We start from the raw sequence: 19,090 nt of genomic DNA, 5'->3' as shown, positions 1-19,090 counted from the left end.
ATTAATATTTTGATTAAAAAATAATAATAATAAAAAATAAAAAAATCAATAATAATAAAAAATAAAAAATCAATTTCTGACGCCACGTGTCAGTTGGCACTGTAGCTGGAACAGTGCCGTTCTAGCTACAGTGCCGGGCCACGCTCTCCCCAAACATAGCTATTGCGTCTAACACAAATCAATGGACTACTTCACGTTACATGTGGCCAAATCCATTCCTTTTATACACAAATTTAAAGGGTGGCTTCCTTTGCAAGGTTGCAAATGTCTACATGAATCACGGCTATTCTTCATACTCCAGCCACTCATTCCCCATTTTAAGCAATCAACATTGAAATTCTATTCTTGATGCCTCCTTGAATACGACTCTTGTTTACAAATTAGTCTCTTCTAGACCTAAGCAATAATTGACACCAACAATTTCAATCAACAATTGCTTAACTAATTTAAAGTATATGCGTTCCTAATTAATGATCCCTTAGCATTAAACATGATGCGCTTTTCTTGGTGCTAAATCACGACTCATTCTAAAAGGTTAACTTAATAACAATTAGTTAATTTAATCATTTAATTAATATTTTAACTTCTTTTTTTTCTATGTGAACTTAAACTTTCTTAAATATGAGACCCAACATATACAATATTTAGCTGAAATGAGGGTTGAATTACAAACGCATGCAATATTTTTCAAGTTTCTAAGGGTGAAATTGTTTTTGTTAAGTATTTTAAAACTCAATGAGAGATTTTATCATTGCTTAAAAAAGCCTGGGAAAAGCTTTCAAGCCATGGATGCATTTCCATTTCAGTAGTGTTCTCTTTTTGTTGTGTTATATTTCCAGGGGGAAAAAACAAAACAAAGAAGTAATACTCTCATCTGATGATGACCTTTGAAACATTATGAGAAAGAAAAGATAAAACTATATATAAAGACTATAGTGAATACATATGCTTAATTAAGGTTGTCGTTTATTCTAGCTTACAACTATTTTCACATATCACAAACCAAATTAACAAGAAACCAATATTATTACATGGAGATTGGTTGCATGAAGTTCGTAAATAATTAATATTGATCAGGCCACAGGAATGCCCCCATTGCATATGCCCTCTTTTCATCAAGAGTGCCCTCAAAGCTCAGCCCGTATTGCTTGAGAAGAAGCTCCACCTTCCACTCCTCCATCTTCTCGTAGTCTGACTTCTTGTAGCGAGGGTAGTGAAGAGGCATTTGGAATCCTGAATTTGAAGGGTGTTTTTCCAATCCTCCATTGTTAGAGGCCTTCAAGCTACTGATGACATGTTGTTCTTCATTTGTGTGCAGCTTAGTAGTGTCCTTCGGCGACCCAATGACATGGCATGCAGAATGGAGAAGCCACCTGAAAGCCATGTCTAGCTCTCTCTCTCTTTCTTTCTACACAGAGAGACGAAATCTTGACAGACTGCAGTCGTTTATATAGGCAGGCAGCCATAGGACCCGTTCAAATGTTGTGCAACTCTACTTTTTTGCTTTCCACGCCTGGCCTTGTGTTTTTTTTCTTTATTTTTCTCTTGCACCAATACCTTTGTCTTGCCAACTATATTATTTCAAATAAACAATTGTATTTTTCACACCTTTACACTTGCACGCCTGTCCCTTCTTGTATTTTTTTTTTTTTTTCTTTCTTTTTCTCTTGCACCAATACCTTTGTCTTGTCCAGTAGTGGAGTGACGTTGGTCTTTGGGGGTGCCATGGATTTTTTTTTTAAAAAAAAAATTTCTTTTATCCTACCACGGCACCGCATCTTGTCCTCACCTTCTCATCTTTTTCACTAGTAGTAGTCCTAGTGGGTATTTGGTTATTCATTTGTTTGAAAGCTTGAGTCTTGAGATGAGAAGAGAAGAGGTGAGAGCAATGAGAGGAGATGAAAAGGTAAGAGAAGATGAGAAGGTGAGGAGTGAGCCAATGAGGAGTGAGGGTCTCGTGGAAATGGTGGTGGAAATTAATCTTCTAGAAATGAGTGGTAAGAATGCCATTTTTTAAGGAAAAAAAAAATGCCTGCAAGGAGTAGGCTTGCGTGTGAGTTTTAAGGTAGAAAAAAAAAATATTAAAGAGAATAGAAAGGCATTAGATTCTAGAAGGTGAGGAGAACTAAGGCGAAAAAATAATCGAAGATAGGCCTTAGAATTTAGATACTAGAAGGGTGAGTGAGTGATCGAAATTTTAAGGAAGAAAAAAAATAAATGAAGAGAGTAGATGTAAGCATTAAATTCTAGAAGGTGTGAAGTTGAATTTTAAGGAAGAAAAAATAAAAAAATAAATAGAGGAGTAGGAGTGAGGAGGTGAAGTACTAAAATTAATAGAAGACAATTTAAACTAAAATATAAGTAACAAAATTAATTAGTGTGGGGAGGAAGTTTAGAAGACAATTTAGAAGATAAGTACTTCTTCTTCTCCTTTTTTTTTGTTTTTTTTTGTTTTTGTGTGTTCCATCATTTCTTTTTCTAATTCATTATTTGTTTTTATTGGTTTACGTACATCATTCATCTAGACCTTATTTTGTTTGATTTGTTTTCAAAAAATCCCTTAAGATACCTCTGATTTATTAAAAGGTACTCATTTTTCTTAGATACTATTAATTGTGCTCAAGTTTATTTCATAAGTAGTTTGTATTATTATGTGTTTGTGATAGTTAGATAATATTTTGAATGGTTATTTTGATTGTTGAAATTCTTGTTTGGATTTTTGTTGTTGTTGCTCATGTTTATAGCAAACTAGAACACTTTTGTATTGGTTGTATTGGGAATAGAACTTTTTTTTAATGTTTATTTTGTTGCTTATATCCGTATTAACATTGACTAAACAATAATTTAATTTCACTATTAATTTGAATGATTAAATAACCTTTAATATCCATATGAATTACTAAATTTTTAGGATGGAGAAAATTTTTAGGACGCCAAAAAAATTTTAGCGACACCCCAATATAAATTGTTTGGCTCCGCCACTGGTCTTGTCAATTATATTATTTCAAATAATAATTGTATTTTTTTCATTATCTACGCAATGAGTGAGAAGCTTCAAGAAAAATATTGGGTTAGTGAAACGGTGCGGTTTCTTCATCTTCAACCTTACGTTCTTCAACTTCTTCTGAAACTTTCCTAGAGGCATAATCATGGCTAGGGCTTCGTGGGCATAATTATGCAGCTAAGGCTGTCGAGGGGGGCATTTGGCCTCAAGAGTTGCTGAGAAGGGGCATAATCATGACTAAGGGGGGCATATGAAGTTTTTAATTTTTAGGAGTTGAGCAGTGCCCCTCTCAAACCCTCTGGCTCTACCCCAACCCGTGAGTGACAAGACTGTGCGTCATATGCGCGGTAATACAAAAGCAAAATTCGAACCCCATATGATATTTCAATTAAATATTAATTGAAGAGTCTCATAATTTGATTGTTATTCCTTGATAGGTTACTCTATATTTATTATAGACCTTGTAGTGGTTATTAGTCTCTTTTCGAGGAGAAAATAATGATTGATCTGTTGCGTGTTGATCATGATTCAATGATGTTGAGTGGCAGGCTTCCTAATTAATTAGAGTTTCTCTTTTCAGAGTTTTTACTATCAAGATTTGCTACAATGCATTCTCCCACCCATCTCCTCACCATCTTTCTTCTTTCATCAGCTTGATTTTTTCAAAATAAATAAATAAATACAAGAGAGAGGAGATGGTGGGGAGATGGGTGAGAGAATGCAAAAAAGCATTTGCCCTAAATAGGTGTCTTAGATGAGCCACGTGTCCTGTTAATTGTCCCAGCAAAACAAGCAAGCCAATAAGGGCAATTGACATGATCAATATTCCATATAATTGGAGTGGCCAAGGAGGGGACGTGTGGTTCATTTGCAATTCGGACGGTCCACAAAGAAGGGGGGCTCACTTACGATATGAGTGGTCCACAAAGAAGGGGTGTGGGGCATGCACCTCTAAATGCATGGGATAAGCGGGCTCTGCAATCCCTTTCTTAACTATTCAAATTGCATTGTAAATTGGCTACTTCAATTATAAGAATAGTATTATTATATATTTTATTTTATTTCATTATTGATGTGGCAGTGTCCATTAGTCATTGTTATCAATAAAATAAGAGTAGAATATGAAGAAGACGTAGTATGTCAGATTACTATAAAAATCTTAAGGAGATGAATCATGCACCCCAAGCCACCCAAGGCAAGCGTACGGTGCAACCTAAATTGCACTGAAATTTAAAAATATCAATATAAGACATTAGTCACACCAAAAGTCGGACACCCCAATGTAAGAATCGTAATTTAGTCCCGCAACTTCTAGTTGGTTCAAAAGAATAATAATAGAAGTCACTAATGTGTTTTTTGTCTCCTCAAAATTGATTTCACGTTTAAAATTACATTTAGAACCAAAATTCAATAATAACCTAGCTATTACAAATTTAATGGTAATTTTAAAAGTCAAATCAATTTTATATATATATATAAAAAAAAAAAAAAAAAAAAAAAAGTGTTACAATTATATATCCTAACAAGAGTGCTGGAGGAATTTGAAAGAATCGTCTGCGCACGGGTTAGTGCCCATCTCGACAAGGAAATCAGGGCGTTGAAGGAGCAAGGAGAAGTTGAGAACGCTGGAGGTCAACAATTATGGCTTGTCAATGCATTTGAAGCAGCTGGCTTGCCCCCATGTCTTTTAATGTCATCAATTTCTTTTTGTAATCTTTACTTTCTTTATGACTTCTAAGAAATTAATTTTGTGCCTAATTTTTTTCTTTTCAAAGGCATGCAGTGGATCAATCGATAAAGCAATTTTCCTAATTTTGTTCACTTCCTCTTCTCATATTGTTACTTCTGCATATTTCTGACTTTTAATATTCTCTAAAAAGAAATAAAATAAAGCGATATCAATAGACTAAAGTAATATTCGTGTGGGTCTTACATATTCAATGATTAATTATAAAAAAAATGTACCTAAATCAACCGAACGTGTAAAAAGATTAAGGAGAAACTTCATTTTGGCCTCCTAAACTTCCACTCGATTTTACAAACTCTCCTTGAACTTTCAAATCTCTCATTTTGGACCCATGAACTTTCAATTACTCTCAATGTGGACCCCTCCGTCAGATTTTAAACGTTACATGACGTTTATATCCCTGACTTTTGTATAAAATTTCAACTTCCAAAACGTTTTTTTTTTTAAATGAAAATCAAGGACATTTTGGTCTTTTTTTCGTATTTTTAACCACTAAAATTAATGGAATGGTTCTAATTGAGAGTAATTGAAAGTTCAAAGGTCTAAAATGAGAGATTTGGAAGTTCAGGGAGGGTTTGTAAAATCAGGCGGATGTTCATGAGGCCAAAGTGAAGTTTCTCCAAAAATTAAAGAAACGGATGAGGATGGGCTAAAATTACTAAGAGCGCAAATGCAACGTTCATTTGTCTAAATGGCATGCAATACGTACAGATAACTAATTACTTCATATCTTTTTCGAGAAATAAACATTTGAAGAAGTAAGGAGCTTTGCACGTCAAGTCTCATAGGCTCTTATGTTTAGCTCCTAGTGTCGTCGGAAGATTCTCGGCCGGTTGTATTCGGGACAGGATTCTCTTCCGTTCAAATGAACTAGAAATTAGTCTGTTTTTAATAGTTGAGAGGCATTTTTGTCATTTCACAATTTTGTCATATATATATATATATATATATATATATACTCAATACTAAATGAATGAAGCACATAGAAATAAAGTTTCAATAAGAAGAACTATATGACTTTATTTCTATGTGCTTCATTCATTTAGTATTGAGTAAAGCTATAAGGAGGATTATTGTCCTCCCAAATGTGATGTCGCGCCTTTAATATCACAATTGAATTTGAGATGATCATTATTGAATTTTAATCTATTGATGATTTTAAAAGCTACATCACATTTAAGAAAACTCAATAGGGACTCTAGGACTCAAAAAGCATTTATTCCTTATTTAAATCATGATTGCTTTTTCGCTTGGCAAATGGGACATATTGCGTCTAACACAAATCAATGGACTACTTCACGTTACACGTGGCCAAATCCATTCCTTTTATACACAAATTTAAAGGGTGGCTTCCTTTGCAAGGTTGCAAATGTCTACATGAATCACGGCTATTCTTCATACTCCAGCCACTCATTCCCCATTTTAAGCAATCGACATTGAAATTCTATTATTGATGCCTCCTTGAAATACGACTCTTGTTTACAAATTAGTCTCTTCTAGACCTAAGCAATAATTGACACCAACAATTTCAATCAACAATTGCTTAACTAATTTAAAGTATATGCCTTCCTAATTAATGATCCCTTAGTATTAAACACGATGCGCTTTTCTTGGTGCTAAATCACAACTCATTCTAAAAGGTTAAGTTAATAAAAATTAATATTTTAATTATTTTTTTTCTTGTGTGAACTTAAATTTTTCCTAAATGTGAGATCCAACATATGCAATATTTAGTTAAAGTGAGAGCTGAATTACAAACACATGCAATATTTTTCAAGTTTCTAAGGGTGAAATTGTTTTTCTTAAGTATTTTAAAACTCAATGGGAGATTTTATCATTGCTTAAAAAAGTATGGGAAAAGCTTTCAAGCCATGGATATGCATTCCCATTTCAGTAGTACTGTTCTCTTTTTGTTGTGTTATATTTCCAGGGGAAAACAAAAAAGTACTACTCTTTTCATCTGATGATGACCTTTGAAACATTATGAGAAAGAATATATATATAGTGAATACATATGCTTGCTTAATTAAGGTTGTCGTTTATTCTAGCTTGCAACTATTATCACATATCACAAACCAAACAAGAAACCAATATTATTGCATGGAGAGATCGGTTGCATGAAGTTGGTAAATAATTAATATTGATCAGGCCACAGGAATGCCCCCATTGCATATGCCCTCTTTTCATCAAGAGTGCCCTCAAAGCTCAGCCCGTATTGCTTGAGAAGAAGCTCCACCTTCCACTCCTCCATCTTCTCGTAGTCCGTCTTCTTGTAGCGAGGGTAGTGAAGAGGCATTTGGAACCCTGAACTTGAAGGGTGTTTTTCCAATCCTCCATTGTTAGAGACCTTCAAGCTACTGATGACACGATGATCTTCATTTGTGTCCAGCTTAGTAGTGTCCTTCGGCAACCCAATGACATGGCATGCAGAATGGAGAAGCCACCTGAAAGCCATGTCTAGCTCTCTCACTCTCTCTCTTTCTACACAGAGAGACGAAATCTTGACAGACGGCAGTCGTTTATATAGGCAGGCAGCCATAGGACCCGTGAGCGACAAGACTGCGCGTCATATGCGCAGTAATACAAGCAAAATTCGAACCCCATACGATATCTCAATTAAATATTAATTGAAGGGTGCTATTCGTTAATACGTTACTCTATATTTATTATAGACTTTGTAGTGGTTATTAGTCTCTTTTCGAGGAGAAAATAATGATTGATCGATCTGTTGCGTATTGATCATGATTCAATGATGTTGAGTGGCCGGCTTCCTAATTAATTAGGGTTTTCAGAGTTTTTACTATCATTAAATAGGTGTCTTAGATGAGCCACATATCCTGTTAATTAATTGTCCGAGCAAAACCAGATAGCCAATAAGATATTCCTTTTTCATATATATATATATGGGACTCGGGCGTGCTTGAACATTAAGCACGCCGGTGATGTGACACATGTCATGCCACCGCCGTGCTTACTTAAGCACACCGGAGTCCCAAATATATATATATATATATATATATATATATATATATAAATAAGAAGGGACATAATTAATATCTTTAAATTTCAGTGCGATTTAGGTTGCACCGTATGCTTGCCTTGGGCGGCTTGGAGTGCATGATTCATCTGCTTAAGATTTTTATAGTAATCTAACATACTACACCTTCATCAAATTTTACTTCTATTTTACTGATAATAATGACTAATAGACACTGCCGCATCAACCCAATGAAATAAGAATATAATATGTAACAATACTATTCTTACAATTGAGGGGGCCAATTTGCAATGCAATTTGAATAACTTTAAAAGGGGATTACAAAGCCCACTTATCCCATGCATTTAGAAGTGTCCGAATTGCAAATGAACCGCACGTACTCCCCTCCTTGGCCACTCCAATTGTATGGAATATTGATCATGTCAAGTCCATTGCCCTAAAGTTTGTTTGTTTTTTTTTTAAAAATGATTGCATAGAAACAAACCCATTAATTATATCCCTTCTTTATATATATATATATATATATATATGAGTAGTGATATTTGGGACTCCGGTGTACTTAAGTAAGCACGAAGGCAGCATGACATATATATATATATATATATATATATATATAATTCATATTTTTTTGAGAAAGAAACATTTGAAGAAGTATGGAGCTTTGCACGTCAAGTCTCATAGGCTCTTTTGTTTAGCTCCTAGTGTCATAGGAAGATTCTCAGCCGGTAGTACTTGGAGCAGGATTCTCTAGAAATGAGTCGGTTTTTAATAGTTGAGAGCGAGGCATTTTTGTCATTTCACAGTTTTTTGGATAAAAATGCCCCCCAAATATAAAGAATAAGATACTTTCTAGTTAAAATGAATTAAAAATGATCCAAATTGGTTGTATCTTTATATAGGACAATTCTTGAATAAACAAAAAGAAGGCAGATGAATTCGCACTCTGTTTTTTTTTTTTACAATGGCCTGGAACTGAAAGATTCTCTTATATGTATGTTACTTCACAAGATACAATATGAGTTGTTATATAATATGTAAGAGAAATTCGTAGAAGTTTGATCAAGACAAGGAGATCATTTTATAATTTGAATGTTTCTTGTTCTTATGTGAACTGTCCATATATAGCAGTCTGCAGAATCAATGGCTATATATTACTATATTACTATATTACTATATATGTATCATCTATATTACTATATATATGTAGCCTTTCGAGTTGTCCATACGATCATAGAAGAGTCAATGATTAATTTCCACCTCTTTCATGTTTCTGGACAAAATTTTCTTTCCCACTGAATTTAATTAATTAACACAATAAAAATTATTAATTACAACTCTCTTTCGTCATTCTAGAAAAATATTGTTAGAAAAACATTTCAAAGGCCAAACGTAGCCTCGGCGTCAAAATGACGATGAAATGAAAATTTATATGTTATTGTAACTAGGTCTACGTCGTCTTTCAAATATAAATGACTTGTACTATATCTTTAATATGTGACATTGTTTTCAATTGTACATGGGCCTTCTCCTCATTTACCATTGGAAGGAAAACTTCAGTTTCTCCTGACCTTGATCAGGGCAATGGACTTGACATGATCAATATTCCATACAATTGGAGTGGCCAAGGAGGGGACATGTGGTTCATTTGCAATTCGGACACCTCTAAATGCATGGGATAAGTGGGCTCTGCAATCCCCTTTTTAAGCTATTCAAGTTGCGTTGCAAATTAGCCACCTCAATTGTAAAAGCAGTATTGTTATATATTATGTTCTTATTTTATTGGGTTGATATGGCAGTGTCCATTAGTCATTGTTATCGGTGAAATAAGAGTAAAATATGATGAAGGTGTAGTATATCGTATTACTACAAAAATCTTAAGCAAATGAATCATGCACTCCAAGCCGACCAAGGCAAGCGTATGGTGCTACCTAAATTGCACTGAAATTTAAAAATACCAATATAAGACATTAATTACATCAAAAGTCGGACACCCTAATGTAAGAATCGTAATTTGGTCCCGCAACCTCTAGTGGGTTCAAAAGAATAATGATAGAAGTTATTATTGTGTTTTTCTGTCTATCCAAAATTGATTTAGCGTTTAAAATCACAATTATAACCAAAATTCAATAATATCTTATTATAAATCTAATGGTAATTTTAAAAGTCGTATTAATTTTATATTTAAAAAAAAAAAAAAAAAAAACTGTTACAATTATCCTTACAAGTGCTGGAAGAATTTGAAAGAATCGTTGGCGCACAGGTTAATGCCCATCTCGACAAGGAAATCAGGGCGTTGAAGGAGCAAGTTGAACGGCTGACACAGGAAAACGCCATTGTCAAACGCGCGGTGGTCATCCAACTTGAACGGCAGAAAGAGTACGAGAATAAGGAGCGAGAGTTGCAGCACCTGAAGGATGAGTGGGTGCCTTGATCGGAACAAGGAGAAGTTGAGAACGCTGGAGGTCAACAATTATGGCTTGTCAATGCATTTGAAGCAGCTGGCTTGCCAAAACAGATCAATTAAAATAAAGTGATCATATCAATAGACTAAAGTAATATTTGTGTGGGTCTTATATATTCAATAATTAATTAGAAAAAATGTACATAAATCTACCGAACATGTAAAAAGATTAAAGAAATGGATCAGAATGGCCGAAATTATTTGGCTAGCCCCACTGAGAGGGCAAATACAACACTCATTTGTCTAAATGGCATGCAATACGTACATATAACTAATTACTTCATATCTTTTCGAGAAAGAAACATTTGAAGAAGTAAGGAGCTTTGCACGTCATGTCTCATAGGCTCTTATGTTTAGCTCCTAGTGTCGTAGGAAGATTCTCAGCCGGTTGTATTCGGAACAGGATTCTCTCCCATTCAAATGACTTGAAAATGAGTAGGTATTTACTAGTTGAGAGGCATTTTTGTCATTTCACAGTTTTTTCGAAAAAAAATTTCCCCCAAATATAAAGAATCAAATACTTTCTAGTTCAAATGAATTGGAAATGATCCTAATCCATTGTATCCTTGTATAGGATGATTCTTGAATAACCAAAACGAAGGCAGATGAATTCAGCAGCCTGGTTTTCTTTTACAATATTGGAACTGAAAGATTCTCTTATATGTATGTTACTTCACAAGATACAATATGATTTGTCATATAATATATAAGAGAAATTCATAGAAGTTTGATCAAGACAAGGAGATCATTTTATAATTTGAATGTTTCTTATTCTTATGTTCTTGATTGAAAATATTATTGGATGATGAACTGTCCATATATAGCAGTCCGCAGAGTCAATGGCATCTTCTATATATATGTAGCCTATCGAGAAATGATTAATTTCCACCTTGGACAAAATTTACTTCCCCACTGAATTTAATTAATTAACTCAATAATAATTATTACTTTCAAGCCTCTTTGACAAAATTTTATTTTAAATTGAGTTAGAAAAATTAGCACGATAAAAATTGTTGGGAATTGGGCTGCTTGAATGATAGAGCCCGCCGAGATATTGATATGGGCTTGACAAGCAATAGAAGCCCGATATAATATTGAAGAGTATTAACTCTCAATACATAGAGATAGAGATGGAAGTAATCACATCAATCACTTTCTACTATCATAACAAACAAAAAAACAAAAACAAAAAATTTTTGCCAAACAAAGCCAAAGTTGGTTGAGAAATTTGGTGAAAAAGATTTCGACGGCCAAACGTAACCCTGACGTCAAAATGACGTTGTTGAAATGAAAATTTATATGTTATTGTAACTAGGTTTATGTCTTTCAAATATAAATGACTTGTACTATATATTTAATATGTAACATTGTTTTCAATTGTACATGTGCCTTCTCTTCATTTATGTACCATTGGAAGGAAAACTTCAGTGGCCACCAATAATATGTTTCTCCAGACCATGACCTATCATAAATGGGAGGAATCCACTACAATGACTCAGAAGGGGATGAGAAATGAAAATTGCAGCAAATAAATTGTGGATGGGAGAGAATTTCTTGATCTCCTGAATGTTGTCGGTGTGTTTGGTAAATAATTAATGAATTGATTGATGTGATTTAAATGTGAAGAAAGTTTTTTTTTTTTTTTTTTTTGTTTGACATGTTCGTACAAGATGGGGGATTCGAACTAATAACCTCCATTTTATTAGGCCTGGTCTCAGTTGATTGAGCTACATTTTGAAGACAAATGTGAAGAAAGTTGTTTAGTAATACTGGCACCGTTTGCCAAAGGACTAGACTGAAGTGGACCAGACCCAACCCACAATCTCAAAAAATTCTCTCAAAATTAACCCAAATATTTTTACTTTTTATATCACATCAATAACTTTTTATTACTATTCAAATAAAAAAATCACTACAAAACAATTTTTTTCACTTTTATATATATATATATATATATATATATATATATATCAAATCTGCCAACAATTAACTTTTTTTTTTTTTTTGGAAAGAAACGCGAAGAAGTGTTTGCCAAACACAGTCCCTTTCAAGACAATCTACAAGCCATGTATATATGGAATCTTTCGAGCCATTGAATAGATTACAGTTATCCATGTTGTACAAAACATCCTTTCCTAATCTTGGATTCTTGATTTAGGGTACTGATAAATTGACCTTTCCTTGTATGAGAACGTCAATGTCAGAAAATTATAACGACTCAAGGAAAAATGTTAATCAAGTCTCATTATCGGGCCAAAAAGGATTAATCAATTTCGTTATCAGACTGAAATTATAATGCTTAGGCTATTAACAATTTTTGAATAGGTGCGAATCGTGTTTGAATGGTATGCAAACGAACACACATTTCGAAGTTGAAATCCCCAACTCTTATCACTGCCATTAACACAAAATGGTACATGGGTCGAGGTCATGTGCAGTGCCCAAAATGGTGCCTCTGGATTGCGGTCCTGGCCATAAAACCAGTGGGTTGAGCTCAGGTGGGGGGTGAAAAGAAGAAGGAAGGGGAGGATCAAAGTTTTTGATTCATGAAATAGCTAATCATTAAATTCTTTTAAGAAGTGTGGATATATATAACAAGAGGATTGAATAGTGCAATCATGGTTTTCAATGGAAATTTTCATATACTTGGGGAAACAAATACTAAAAACAAAAAATATATCCATGTTTACTAGAAAAAATTAAAACAAAAATCAACGTGTGGTTATCCTTAATGAAGGAGAGGCCCGTGCTTGACAAATCTATCTAATATAAGATGGTTGCACAATCACCCAGATATCAAAAGCCACCCCAAATCAAGACATGGATGGTCACGTGACAGTCTCTTTTTAATATTTTAAATAATGAATAAAGAATTGGCAATATATATATATATATACACATAAAATTAAACTCATTTATTTTGAAAAGAAAAGGAAAAGAAGGCAATGAAATTTTAGGGTGGTATTATGAGGTTGATGTTGGAGCGGCTGAGAACTTCTTGAATGAAGGAAACGAAATTAATAAGTTTGTGGGGAAAGGGGTGGAGCGTGGGGAAGTCAAAGTCAGTAAATTACGCCGCTCATAAAAAGCCGGCATCCCTGCTTTTGGCGGCTCTTCCTTTTTCCCCCTACGCAGTAGACACACACATACATATATACGTATACCACCGTACGTATACACTCGATCATTTTGTATTTAAAAAGTCTTTTAAGAAAAGCATCATCAAATGATGTGTCCCACGACCACCTTGATTAATTTCCTGCTCATTTTGCTAAAAGGTTTATTTGACTCAATTAATTGCACCTTTATCATTGCATTCAACGGCCTTTATAAATTCCTATAGTCCATTTTCTCAACCAAAAAAAAAAAAAAAATCTAGTCCAGCTCCAACATTTTCATCGAACTGTCTAAATTACTAATAATCTAAATAATATATATAATCCATTTGTAAGATATGGTCTTGATCACTCTTAAGCAACTCACCCACTTATTTGAGAGTAGGTGGCTCTCTCACTTTATTAGCAAATTCATGAGATCAAGATGGAATATTATTCTTGCAAGTCAACTTTCTTTAATTTATTGTTTAGTTAAACTTTTATATTCTTTTTTTAACCCGGTAATCGGGCTTCCATGTCTCCCTAGACACATTCCAGTCAAAGGACAACCGAAGAACATTGAAATCATCTCTTCATACGTGTTGGAAGCCAGACTGTCGTCTACTTCTCAATCAACCACTATGCTCGATCGTGTTATAAATGTGGTCAGCTCCCTCACATCCACAGCTACATACGCCTTGTACTTATCAGAAGTTCAACTCCTTTTTCACCTCGTGTACTTTAACTTAGTAATTACTTTACAAGAAGAAGCTCGTAGAAAAACACTCCTGAGCAGCTGAAGTCTCACCAGATTGTCTTAAAGGTTTCTACCGGCCAACTCTTTTTTCTGCTAAAATGCATCATTTTCAGTAGTGTTCTTGGGCATTATACATGTTGTTTTTATGTGAATATATATGTTTCGAGCATGCATGCAGATTGCAGAAGAAGGTTTGCCGCCATGCGAGGTGTGCTGGGAAGGTTTGGTGTCGGGAGATCATCATCAGTGTGCGTGGTCTCTGTGGCTACTGTTTTCGCATTTGTCCTTGCCGTGCTCTTTGGTAACACTTTTTCTCTCTTTATATACTGAAAATATTGAGCTTAGATTGATGTTTATGCACTATTTTTGGCCTTGTTTGCAACGTTTAACGTTATGCAGTCGTTGCATGCCATTTTTTGCTTTCCCTTAACGAGTGAGTTCAATTTGGCTCAAAAGTAGGAAAAAAAAATCGAACAAATTATCTCTGTTTTTTTTTTTTTTTTTTTTTTTGAATGATCCCGATCATTAATTGTATTACCTTATCTTACTCAATGGAGGCCGAAATCAGATCGATGATCTTGCATGAGGGAAATCAAAGGTTTGGTTTCCTTTGTGTTGCTTTAGAAGATCAATCCAATCTGATTTTGTTGAATGCTCTTATTGAAGCTCTACCAACAGTCTGGTTATCTAATAAATATCTGAAGTACTCTGACAATAAATATTGCATATAGCTAGTTGGCTAGAGCTATTAATGTTTATTGCAATGCAGTGTTCTATCCGAAACATGTTGGTGAAATCAGCATTAAAGTGCTGGTCTTTTCCAAGGAACATAGCCCTGCCGTTGCTCGTAAGCTACTGCAATCACCTGGTAAGGCCAACACTAATTGGTGCCTCCCCCTTCTTCCTTTTTTTTTTTTTTTTAATATTCTTTTCATTATTACACTATAAACAAACAAAGTACATGATTTACGACCTCGACTGCAATCATAGCAACCTATGTGTGCGGAAGGCAAATCCTTTTTTGCATTCTCCCGCCCATCTCCCCCACCATCTTCCCTCTCTTTGATTTTTTGTTTTTTTTAAATCAAGATGTAAAAGAGAGAAGATGATGGGGAGATGGGTGGGGTCGCATTGTAGCAAACCTCGTGTGCGGAATAAGAGAGGAAAACATAATGTCACAAGGAAAATATCGTAACTTTTACTACAAAACATTTATAAATCACGTGTCAGTCAGGTGTTAAGAAATTGTAAAAGAGTTGTGTATCATTTAAGAAAAATACTAAATATGGTTAATTTAATTTAGTTCCCAGATAACAGAACAATTTATTAGATTATTAACTGCAAGCTCCACATGCTTGTGACTTAGTGGATGATATCGGTAAGTGTTGCCAATCGTATATTACCTGCCATTTGGATGGAATAACATTATCTCCCGTTCATTTAAATTAGAGAGGATCCTAATTCCATTTAGATAAGTCCATTCAAAAATCGCCCACCTCACCCATCGTGGAGGGGGAGGCTTTACTTGGAGGGTCAGAGGCTGATTGTATTAGGAAACTTTAAGGAAAAAGGCCCATCGAGAGCATAAAATCCTTCGGGGCAGAGCAGAGCAGAAGTGAGAACCATGGCATTATATCATATAATCGTTAATCTAAATTCTTGATTAATTAGTGCATGGAAATGATGCAGATGGAGGTGACGTGAACCGTGTTGGCACAGCATGCTCAAAGGACGACATAGTTGTCTTTCAAGGCCCGACAGCCCCACTGCCGAACGGAATTCCAGCATACACGGTTCAGATTCTGAATGTCTGCGTGTCTGGTTGCAGCATCTCCAACATTCACATCAGTTGTGGGTGGTTCAGCTCGGTTCGGTTGATAAATCCAAGGGTGTTCAGGCGAATGTACTACGATGACTGCCTTGTCAACGACGGGGAGGCTCTTGGTCCTGGACAAAGCCTCTCCTTCCAGTATGCTAACACTTTCCCTTACCGTCTAAAAGTTGCCTCGGTTACTTGTAGCTGAAGCACAAAGGCACCGCCAAAATCATCCCAATCCAATAGTACCTACTTTATATATAGTCTATGATATCATATTATATATATGTAGATAACAAAAAAGATCGAGGACTCAGCTGTATTAGACCTGAATTGTATTGCTGTTGAAGCATGCACCAAGGCATCATTATTTATATATATCTTTTGTGACAGTCAAGGGCAAGGAGCCAAGCAGGTAGCCCATGGGCCTTCAAATTGGTTAAGCTGTGAGCCTTAAAATTAAAATCAAGAGTCCAATTGGGCCGATATTTCACAGCAGGTCAAAAGTGTAATTTTAAACACAGCTATGAAAATGTCTTGTCTGATAAGGGGGTTGAAATAAATATGCACATTCAAATTGCACACAAATTATTATTTTACCAAACGTTTAACTATATATGTATTATGCTTTAAAATTGTCGTTCGACACCTCCAAATGAGAATGGTTTAAAAAGGTGAAATTTTTCCCTTTTTTCAATTTTTTTCAAACGGGACTCTATTCGAGACTCCTTTTATGATTTTGTTTAAAAAAATATATATATATATATATACTCAATCGGCTGGAGACCACGTTTCATAAAGCAGATCACGTTTCATAAAGCAGAAATTATTAGTTCAAATTTTTTCTCCCTCTCTTGTTTGGACATATATATATATATGGTCTGTTTTATGAAACGTGGTTTCCAGCCTATTGAGGTACTCTTGGAACAAGATTAACCTTATTAGGTACAAACTAATAAACCAAGTATTTACTTACCACCTTCGGTGGCTGAGTAAGCAATGTCAATCAAGTAATAAAGAAAACTTCATCACCTAAGCCAAATCCCAAAAGAAAAGCATGTACTCTTTCATGATGAGAGCATTTAAACATAAAGTGAGCAACTCGATTTCCCAATTCTCACAACTTGCTTCTGCAATTAGGGACTAGACAAAAAAGAAGGTAGCAAAATGAAGGCAAATAAACCTCATCACAAAGCAGACTTACAACCTAATATCCATAATCATAAGTGAAATCAGTGACACCAACCATGGCAGAAACAACTTGGGAAACAATGAAAATTCCTCCCCCTAAGATGGTTAGAACTAGAACAGCAGAGATGGGGTTCTTGAGCAACTCAAATATAGGTTGGAAGATTGTGTAAAGAGCACCTGTACTTACCGTGAGAGCATACAGACCATACCTCCTTACATTTTCCCAAAACTCCTCCATCAGAGGCCCCTCTGGACCCAGAGCCAAAGCCTTCTGGTCATCCATCCCCATGAGAAACAGCACCAATCCTAAAGAAACTGCTCCTAGTATCACAACCCTTGAATTCCCTTGTGGGGAAACTTGAAGTTGAAGAGATTCCTCCTCCTCCTTCAGGGTATTTTGGCATCTGGGTACGATTTCTAATCTTAGAGGCTTGTTTATATGATGATGGGATTTGGCAGAGATTTTTAGATATGATGTGGTTTTGATGGGAATGAGGAATCGAGGATGTGAAGATGAATTGGTGCAACGAAGTAGGTAGAGGTGGGATCTCAGGAATATGGTCTTCATTTCCTAGAATTTTATCAAACCATATGGTACTGAGACTGTTATATGAAGTGGTATAAGTGATATGAATGGGTAAGAAAACCTTATCTTTATCTTTGAGAACAGAAATGAAGCTCATAGAGATCAGTTCGTTTGCAGTGCCGGAGCTGCCACGTTTCAGCCAATTATCTGACAATGTCTGCTGACTGTGTAGACCGACTTTTTCAGTCATAATATTGTTTTCTTTTCAACATGTTTTTAATATTGGTAAGCCCTTTTAAGAAAATAAAAAGTTCTATGGCTTGTTTGTTAATTTTTCTTTTTCACAAAAAGAAAAATTAAAAATATTAATAAAAAAAAACTCAAACACTTAAAACATTTAAAATTACTTTTATTTTTGTGTCCTATCATAATGAAATAAAATAATTAAAAAAAAAAAAAACTAATTATCCAACCCAACAAAAGGAGCTCTCCATATTAAAAGGGAAATGTTATATGTTTTTCTAGTGTTCTCTCAATATTCTTCCAATTGTGATATGACTTTTAAAATTACCAATAGATTAAAAGTAGGGTTGGGTATCGGTTGATTAAGACCGATTAATGGGCTTATCGGTCGATTAACCGACAAGCTATCGGTTAACCAAATTCTAACTGATTACCGACCGATAAAAAGTGTTAACCGAAAATTATCGGTCATATCGGTAATCGGTTAACTGGTCGGTTAAATCGGTTTGAACTTTTGTGGGCTTTTTATTGGGTTTTTACTGGTTGCTAATTGGGCAAAAAATCAATTGTTTTGGAGACCCAAAAACGTTTTGTTGGGCTAAAGCTTAAAATAGCTTATTAAAAATTAGTTATTTTATAGTATATTTTTTGCTAAAATAGCTTATTGAAGCTTTTTTATATATTGATCAACTACAATAATAAATATAAAATTCTAAAAAATTAAAAATTAAAATAGCTTATCAGTCATATCGGTTTTTCGATAAAAAAATTTTAACTGACCGATTACCGACCGATAAGCTTATCGGTATAAAATTTTTAACTGATAACTATCGGTTCAGTTAAAGTCGGTAATCGGTTAATCTGCCCACCCCTAATTAAAAGTCAATAATGATAATCTCAAATTTAACAATAATTTTAAAAGACATATCACAATTGAGAGAACACAAAAAAAAACACTAAAAAAACACCTAAAATTTTTCATATTTAAAATGTTTAAAGCCAATAAAGAAGAAGTGCTGCTTTGTCAGAAAATATCTAAGAATTAATCTAATCAAATCAATTCGTTTGAATAAAAGTGCGAACATTTTAAAATAAAATACGATGGAAAATAGTGGTCAACAATTTCACTTTATGCTTTTGTGCACGTTATATATTATTTTTTATTTACACTGCCCCACCTGGCAACGGCCCTTCCATTTTCCACAACAACATCAACATGCCTACGACGTCGTCGGTTGAAGCTGTCAAAAGA

The 19,090-nt window shown here is 34.6% G+C and overlaps 4 protein-coding genes across 5 annotated transcripts; 1 reads left to right on the top strand and 3 right to left on the bottom strand.

The window, feature by feature from the left end:
* Positions 1–901: 901 nt before the first annotated feature.
* LOC132172857 (uncharacterized) lies at positions 902–1,403 on the bottom strand. Its single transcript, XM_059584426.1, has one exon. The coding sequence runs from the start codon at positions 1,382–1,384 to the stop codon at positions 1,064–1,066; it is 321 nt and encodes a 106-aa protein (XP_059440409.1). The 5' UTR covers positions 1,385–1,403; the 3' UTR covers positions 902–1,063.
* A 5,370-nt stretch (positions 1,404–6,773) lies between these two features.
* Positions 6,774–7,229, bottom strand: LOC132172879 (uncharacterized). The gene has a single exon (XM_059584441.1). It carries the CDS (start codon positions 7,204–7,206, stop codon positions 6,886–6,888), a length of 321 nt encoding a protein of 106 aa, XP_059440424.1. The 5' UTR covers positions 7,207–7,229; the 3' UTR covers positions 6,774–6,885.
* Positions 7,230–14,019: 6,790 nt separating this feature from the next.
* On the top strand, positions 14,020–16,270 carry LOC132171029 (TPD1 protein homolog 1-like). 2 transcript variants are annotated; one of them, XM_059582231.1, is made up of 4 exons: positions 14,020–14,128; positions 14,241–14,363; positions 14,832–14,930; positions 15,752–16,270. In XM_059582231.1, exons 2-4 carry the CDS (start codon positions 14,264–14,266, stop codon positions 16,084–16,086), a joined length of 534 nt encoding a protein of 177 aa, XP_059438214.1. In that variant the 5' UTR covers positions 14,020–14,128; positions 14,241–14,263; the 3' UTR covers positions 16,087–16,270. The 2 variants fall into 2 exon arrangements, with proteins under 2 accessions (XP_059438214.1, XP_059438213.1); XM_059582230.1 differs by lacking the exon at positions 14,020–14,128 and having other exon boundaries at positions 14,205–14,363.
* A 654-nt stretch (positions 16,271–16,924) lies between these two features.
* On the bottom strand, positions 16,925–17,711 carry LOC132171030 (uncharacterized). The gene has a single exon (XM_059582232.1). It carries the CDS (start codon positions 17,635–17,637, stop codon positions 17,086–17,088), a length of 552 nt encoding a protein of 183 aa, XP_059438215.1. The 5' UTR covers positions 17,638–17,711; the 3' UTR covers positions 16,925–17,085.
* Between the last annotated feature and the right edge of the window lie 1,379 nt (positions 17,712–19,090).

This window comes from Corylus avellana, chromosome ca2 (genome assembly GCF_901000735.1).
Source record: "Corylus avellana chromosome ca2, CavTom2PMs-1.0".
NCBI lineage: Eukaryota > Viridiplantae > Streptophyta > Magnoliopsida > Fagales > Betulaceae > Corylus > Corylus avellana.
This window is presented reverse-complemented; position numbering and strand designations above follow the sequence as displayed.